General features: G+C 34.4%; 1 protein-coding gene across 1 annotated transcript; it reads left to right on the top strand.

Moving 5' to 3' along the window:
- The first annotated feature begins 200 nt into the window (after nucleotides 1-200).
- LOC125809936 (uncharacterized) lies at nucleotides 201-1,436 on the top strand. Its single transcript, XM_049489467.1, has 2 exons — nucleotides 201-569; nucleotides 645-1,436. Exons 1-2 carry the CDS (start codon nucleotides 201-203, stop codon nucleotides 1,434-1,436), a joined length of 1,161 nt encoding a protein of 386 aa, XP_049345424.1.
- Nucleotides 1,437-8,361: the final 6,925 nt, after the last annotated feature.

Genomic DNA, 8,361 nt, shown 5'->3' with positions numbered 1-8,361 from the left:
ATTTTAAGGTTTGATTTGGCATAACACAAGTGCCATGACTAGGTAAGAAACTTTTATCATCTCATAACACATAATTTTTATAACTTACTCGTGACTTTTAAAACTTATTGGTGAAGTAGTTAAAGATTTAATGATTGTTACCAAAAGATTAAATATTGATATCTTCTTCTAGGAATTCAAATATCCCATCCAAGGATTGGATGAAGTTAGCAAGGTATAGCAAAGAGTATATTGATGGTGTTGAATCATTCCTAGATTTTGCTTACTTTTATGGAGATCCTCAAGGAGAAGAAATTCAGTGTCCATGTGCAAAATGTTGTAATATTTGTTGGACTCGAAAGAAGGTAGTGTATGATCATCTAATAGGCTATGGATTTGTTAAAGGCTATACTAGATGGATCAATCACGGGGAATGGGATATCAAGTTGAATGTTGACAATGATATGGATTGCTCGCATGAAGATATTAATGGGTTGTTGAATGATCAATTTAGAGATGTTGCACAGGATGAAGGAGTTTATGATGGTGCAAATGAAGATGCCAATAAATTCTATAACTTAGTTGAAGAGGCAAGCCAAGAATTATATCTTGGTTGTACATGATTCTCTAAATTATCATTCACACTTCGTTTATATTTGTTGAAGTGTCTACATGGATGGAGCAATGAATCATTCACTTCTCTTTTAGAATTATTAAAAGAGGCGATGCCCGAGTTGAACATTCCTCCATCTTACAATAAAACCAAGTCTATGGTTAAGAATCTTGGTCTTGATTATGAGAAAATTGATGCATGTTCCAATGATTACATGTTGTTCAGGAGTGAACACAAGGATGATGAATTTTGTCATACTTGTGGAGCTTCACAATATATTAAATCTCTTGAAGTTGATAGTGAGCTTGAGCCTTCAAAAAAACAACATCGAGTTTCAGCAAAGTCTTTGAGACGCTTTCTATTAATTCCTAGTCTCAAAAGGCTATTTATGTACTCAAAGACGGCAGATTCTTTGAGGTGGCATGACGAGGAGCGTTCTAAAGATGGAAAGTTAAGGCATCCAACTGATGGTCTAGCATGGAAAGATTTTGATAGGTTGCATCCAAATGTCGCACTAGATTGTCGCAATGTGAGACTTGGCTTGTCAAGTGATGGGTTCAATCCATTTCGAACCATGAGTATATCACATAGCACATGGCAAGTTATGTGGATGGTGTATAATTTGCCGCCTTGGATGTGCATGAAATCTGAATATTGTATACTTTCTTTACTTATACCTGGGTCGCGATCACCTGGAAATGACATTGATATTTACTTACAACCATTGATAGATGAATTAAAATTATTGTGGGATTCTGGGGTTGAAACATATGATGCTTCAAGAAATCAAACTTTTCAAATGCGGACAACTCTTATGTGGACAATCAATGACTTTCCTGCATAAAAGAAAGTTGCTTGCACACACCTAGATACCAATTAAAAGCATTCTTCCTGATCATATGGCTATTCCTTTGATTCGTCTTAGTTCATTCTTCCGTTGTTTGTGTCAAAAAGTAATCACATTGGAGGAATTGGATTGCTTAGAAGTAGAGATCATAGAAATAATAAATCAGTTGGAGCGGATTTTTCCTCCTTTATTTTTTGATATATTGATTCATTTGGTGAATGAAGTGAGATTAGGAGGTCCAGTTCAAAATCGATGGATGTATTTCACTGAAAGAGAAATGGGTACATTCAAATCATACATCTGCAACAGACGTTATCCAGAAGGTTGCATAGCAGAGACACGAGTGTGCATAGATTGTATGAATTTATTCTCCATATATCTGCATGGGAGTGTGCATACTAAATTTAACAGAAGAGCCCGAAATAATGATGAATGTGACCCAAGTGATGCAGAAACTGTGAGTTTGTTTCCTAACAAAGGAGTTCCTTTAGGAGCAAAGAAAACTAATCCATTAATTTTAGATAACAAGTCACTAAGTCAGGCACATGCATACTTATTGGGAAATTGTGATGAGGTTCAAGAATATATTAGGTACCTTAATTTGAATATAGTATTCTTTTTGTATAATTAATTTTTAACTTATCTTATTTATTATTTTAACAAACAAAAACTACATGTTGTGTAGAGAGCACGAGCAAGAGGTTAATAATCAGCCACGAAGATCAAAATGGAGCAAGTCCAAGAATCATTGTCAAAACTTCTCTCAATGGTTTGAAACTCGTGCTTTGCAAAAGGATGTGCCTGATTTGATAAAACAATTGTCTAGAGGACCAAATTCTGTTGCAAAAAGATATTCTGGGTATCTCATGAATGGATATAGATTTCATGTTAGGCAGCATGATGCAAGGCGTAAAACACAAAATAGTGGTGTTACACTAGTTGCCTCAACTACAAGCTTTGCAAGCTAAAAGGATAAGAATTCGATTGCTGCAGATTTGACTTATTATGGCAGAATAGTTGATATTGTTGAATTAGACTATTACGGTCATTTTAAGGTTGTTCTATTTAAGTGCGATTGGTATGAGGTTGAAAATGATGCGTATGGCCTTACTTATGTCTATTTTAACAAGAGAAGCTCTCAGGAAGAGCCTTTTGTGCTTGGATCTCAAGTACACCAATGCTTCTATGTGCAAGATCCATATGATCAAGATAGACATTATGTTATGAAGATTATTCCGAGAGACTAGTTTAACATGGGTAATGAAGTTGAATCTAATCTCCCACAAAGTTATGAAAATGAGCCATTTGAACATTTGATGGGACCATCTATACCAAAAGATAATGGTGAAGTACTCTTAACAAGAACTGATGTACCAGAAACAATTATTTATGTGCCTTCGGAGGAATTTGTTACTTAACAACTTGAAGTCGAGTATGAAGAGGAGTTTGAAGATGAATCTACAGATGAGTTTGAAGACGAGTTTGAAGATGAGTCTAAAAATGAGTCTGAAGATGAGTCTGAAAATGAGTATGAAGATGAGTCTGCAGATGAGCTTGAAGATGAGTCTGAAGAAGAGTTTGAAGATGACGCACCATCATTTTCATTATTTTTGTGATGACCATATAGTGCTCACTTACTGTTTTTGTAATTTAATTATTTTTTTTGGTACAAACACATTAAGATATCTAATATGTGGAATTGAAGATTAGATCGCTATAATGTTTAGGTATTCTATTGGCTTTTTCATGCTCCCAATTGTTGTTTGGTTAAGTAATTTATGTTGCCTTCTTATCTGATTATTATTTTATTGAGGAACCTGTACTTCTAGCTGAATATTGTTTTATTTGGATGTTTGTTATTGATATACTTATTTGTTTCCTTTTATTATCAGGTAGTGGGCATTAGAGGCAGAATAATGAGCCCTGCAGTTTAAAGTAGCTCCTGGTTTCATCGTTGTCCCGAGTTCGTCGCTCCGAGAGAGGTACATCTCTTTACCTTTAATTTTTCCTTGTTTGTTTCAGACCAAGAGTGTTACGCGTTGTTGTGACTGAAATAGTGAGCTAGTAGTTTGTATCAGTTTCTTAGTTGTTGTGATTTTATCTGTTTTCTTAAAGTTAACGGAGTCTCCTTCTAGTTTGTTCAAGATGGTATGTAGTTCATTCAGTCGCGATTTTAAGTGTGCTTGCTATGTGTTCCGGGTTCTCGAAATGGGGCTGTAAAATCTGGTTGTTTACCTTTCTCTCCAAGTGTGGCTCAGTTCTCTTTTCAGCATCTTTTAACTTAGTCGTTGTATATCTCCGTCTGATTATTCTCAAATGCTATTTGGAAATTCTTGAAATTCTGGAAATTCTGAAAACTCAGCTACTGCAATCTGCTATTATCAATTACTCTTATATAACTGCTGTAATCTGCTATAATATAGTGCTGGAAATTCTGGAAAGAGTTGAGCTCTTCTATAACTGCCTGCACTCAGAATTTGTGGACAATCTTGTAGTAACACTGGTAATCTTCATGGTAGTTATGGTAGAAATCGAAGATTAAAAAAAACTTCAATTTGGTGTGTGAGTTCTGCAGATGCACATGACATAGGAAGGACAATGTTTCAATTAATAAGCTATCCACCTGACTTCAAGTCTAAGAAAAAAACTTATAGTGAGGCATCTAGGCTGCATATGATGTGATATATGTGCAAACGTATGTACCAGGTACTGAAATGCAAGCTCAAGGAACCTTCACATATGGCTTGAACACTAATGTACCACGATCTACTAGGAGTTATCAGAATGGATCCAAGAGTACTAATGACTATGCTAAACAGTTGCTATAAATCAGTATATGTAGTAAAGTTCTGGTATCAATTGGTGTTTTAGCATCTTTTTACTTCATCAATAGAACTCCAAGCAGTGTTGCCTATAGTCATCTGTCAACCTTATATCAAAATTATATTGCTGCTACATTTTTCACTTAAAAAACCTTAATATTTTGTAGGTTTACTTACTACAGGGAAAGAAATCAAAGAGATTAAAACAAAGCGAGAAAAATAAATCAATTAGCAATACTAAAGAAAAAGGGTTCGAATCCAAACAAAGCTCAAAGTCCATTGAAGAATCTGGATGCTGATATACAATACCGATCAAGTGCTGAATTGGTCAACACATTTGAGATTAAGAGAGAACATATTGCAAATGAACGCAATAATAAATCTAAGAAAGAGCATGCACCAATAGCACATAAAAGAAAGAATTCCGAGGATTTCATCCAACCACAAGGAAAGAGTAGTTTGTATGGGCACAAATCAGTGATTCAATCATCTTCTAGGAAAGGGCTTAGTACTTCACATATGATTGCAAGGAAAGGACAGAATAAATCGAGGTTATTTCAATCAAGAGAGTCCATTCAAGAGAAGGGAATTAAACTTTCTATTCCAAGGAAGGTGTTACTGCTTCTGTACATGTGACTGGAACAACACTAGGTAATGAAGAAGAACAACATGATATTCAGGATCTACTAAGCTTCAAACAAGTGAAGAGAAAGTTGATCCTACCGGCCACTAGTGTTGATCAGTTTCTGAAAAAACAACACAAAGAACATGATCTTGATCATGATCTACCAAACATAAAATAGGTAAAGAAGAAGTCAGTCATACCAGCTACTAGTCTTGATCAGTTTCAGAAACAACAAGGGATAGTCATAGGTGATGAAAGAAAACAGGTTAACCACACAGTAGCTGATGTCGAGTATATGTCTGCTCCTTCTATTCATGAACATAATAAAAGATTGGATGATCTTGAGGATCAAGAAGAAATTGGCGAGGATGAGTGTTCTCTAGACGAGGAAGTTGACATTGATTGTAGTACAAAAGGTATGTCTTAAAGCTTGTAAGATTTATTACTCATTATAAAAGAAATTTCTTATCTCCTGGTTGTTACATCAATCTAGGTATATCGAAGTTGAAAAAGGTTTTAGGACAAACAACATGTAAGAATATCCATGCAAGAAATTTGGAAAAAGGGAGAAGGTGACATTTGATAAAGTCAAGCAGTGGGACGAACCGGTAAGATCGTGTCATAATTAACCAATTTTATCGGAATAATTGCAAGAAATCCTAGATTCATCAACTTGATGTACACTAGTTGGCATGTGCTACCAAAAGATATTAAAAAGCGCATGTGGGAATATATCAATGTAAGAACAATCAATTTTGAGATTGCATATTTTATTGTTTGTTTTTACTAATGAAGCTAAATATATTTTATTTTGCATAGTCCAAATTCCTAATTCCAGTAGAAGGAAAGAAGTGGGTTATGACTGGTCTTCGGGATGCTTGGAGGCGACACAAATTAAAAGTTAAAGAGAGATTTTTTGATAAAAATAGTATTGTTGAGGATATTCTAGCGAAACGTCCTGATGACATTCCAGAAGTTCAATTCCGCCAGTTGATCGAGTATTGGAAACACCCAACTGTTCAAGTAAAGCTAAAATAGTGCATTTCTACTCTTTGACATATTTTGCATCATATATGTTCTTTTCTTTTTGATTTATCAATTCAAACATCTTTTTTTATTTAATTACAGGCCATATCTGAGGTGAATTCTAAAAATAGGAAACAACAACAGTGGAGGCATCGAATGGGACCGATTAATTTTGCAAGAGTACGCATGGCATTGGTAATACGCAGAGGTGAATTTCTTTTTTTCATACTTTATTAGAACATGTTGATTTTTTTAAATTTCTTTTGATATAATTGGTAGCGTGTAGCAAAAGAAAACAAGGAGGAACCATCACAGTCTGAAATGTTTATTGCAACTCGTACAAAGACGAGAAAGGAAATTCAGGCCGATACCAAAGTTGCAATAGTAAGTTTTTTAAAGAGGATTATCGGTGAATTTAATTCAGACTTAAAATTTGTATATTGTGGAGAGTGTGACTCCATTGAATTTTATTAAGTATGTCGTCTTCTTCCTCTTCTTCTTGTGCAAGTACGAGGAGATATTAAATATGTTTTATTCTGAATTCTTTACTGGGAGAAGTTGTTAGATTTTTTAGTTCTTGATCGCTATCACAGGAACAATTTGCTCGGAAGGAAGGTAAATTAATGTTAACAAATGAATCATAAACTGATTTTAGCTATAAAGTAAATAGTTCTTACAATTAACTATGGATGTCAATTTTATTTAACAGGCTGAACTTCAGAATCGTCAAAATTCTGGGGAAACAGCTGATGATGCCTTTAGGGCAGTGTTTGGAAAGGAGCAGCCTGGCTGACTTAGGTGCTATGGCAGATCAGTGACGACAAGTTCTCTGAAAGAAGATGAGGAAACTAACAAGCTTTTTACAAAAGCATGCTAATGAAATCAGTTCTCTGAAGGAAGAAATGAATGAAATGAGAGAAGAAATGCGATATATTTTTAGTCAATTGCTGCAAAAAAACCCCTGGATTGAATGTTTAAGATATACAAGGGGTTGTTGGATCTAACCTTGTTTCACCTGTTGATGCAGCTAGCGCACAAGCTGTTAGAGGCCAGAATATTCCACATTCTTCAGGGTCAATTCATGATCCGGTCTTCAAAAGGTATTTTGTTGGTTCCTTAAGGCTTTTCTCTCTCTCTCCTTTATTGATGTATCAAATTATGAAGCTGGTTTTCTTGTTCTTCTTGGCTGTTGGTTTGATCCTGCACAACAAGATCATTATAGTTAATTTGTGTGTGTAGTTGTGGCTCCAGCTTCCCCGCTAGGATCTTATGTGTGCATGTTATAGAATCAGTGTACAGGTTGTAGGATTAGTTTATAGAATCAGTTTATATAGTGATGGAAATTCTGGAAAGAGTTGATAACATAGCTTTGTTGGTCTTTGTCCCATCTTGTACTTCTGTTAGAAAAAGATGGGACAAAGACCGACAAAGCTGTGTTATCTTGGAGGTATATGTCTAGTCTTGGTCGGCATCTGGAGATTGGATCTTTGAGGCTGATGAGCATGCCCAACTGAAGGATAAGACCTGAACTTTTATTATCCTGGAAACTGAGACCTGAGATCTACCTCTGTACCTCTCCAATCCTTCATTGATATTTTCCTTAATTTCTTGATATTTCATAATGGCAACTTCAATCTGCTTATAGATTCTCTCATAGGTAATAATTGATTTCTCTTTGCAAATTGCATTGTATTGTTGTATTTTTTGTTTACCTACAAATGTTGTATTGGTGTTCTGAAATGTTGAAGCCAAAACTCTGGGAAAATAAGTGAATGTGCACAGTAAGTATTGTTGTTTTATAATTGTCAGCTTTGCTCTTGTGAAATGTTGAAGCCAGAACTCTGGGAAAATAAGTGAATGTGTTAAGTAAGTATTGGTGTTGTATAATTATTAGCTTTGCTCTTTTGAAATGTTGAAGCCAGAATTCTGAGAAAATAAGTGAATGTGTAGAGTAAGTATTGGTGTATTATAATTGTCAGCTTTGCTCTTCTGAAATGGTAGAAATCTATAAAGTAAATTATTAGTGTTGACACCTTTGCTCTTCTGAAATATCCATAACTTAATATAGTAACAGTTGAAATCTGATTTGTTGGTTTGTTTTGATTGTTAATTTTATTTTAAATGTGTAGGGAAATAAAGGTGATCAAATTTGAAGGATCACCACAAGTCAATTTGATCTCATTGAAGTGGAAGTGGATGATGAAGAGTTTTTTTAACTATTGTAAAAGTTTGAATACATTATATTGAACTATTGTAAGATTACTTTTTGAACTATTCATGTGTACACATATATTTAGAATATTGCTTTATAAGTATGTGTATGTATTATCTTTTATATTAAGTTTATTGCAAATCTATATATTTGAATTACTTATTGGCTAATTTGATGCATGAGATTATTTATTGCAAAACAATATTGGTGTTTTTAATTAGAAATTGTGGCATATAA

The sequence above is a fragment of the Solanum verrucosum genome, unplaced genomic scaffold (genome assembly GCF_900185275.1).
Source record: "Solanum verrucosum unplaced genomic scaffold, falcon-dt-bn FXZP01000257.1, whole genome shotgun sequence".
NCBI lineage: Eukaryota > Viridiplantae > Streptophyta > Magnoliopsida > Solanales > Solanaceae > Solanum > Solanum verrucosum.
This window is presented reverse-complemented; position numbering and strand designations above follow the sequence as displayed.

What these genes read in the sequence shown, in the direction of transcription:
- LOC125809936 (XM_049489467.1), top strand. Translation starts at nt 201, where the DNA reads ATGAAGTTAGCAAGGTATAGCAAAGAGTATATTGATGGTGTTGAATCA. An exon ending in TCTATAACTTAGTTGAAGAG is followed by an intron (nt 570 to 644) that starts GCAAGCCAAGAA and finishes TATTTGTTGAAG; the next exon opens with TGTCTACATGGATGGAGCAA.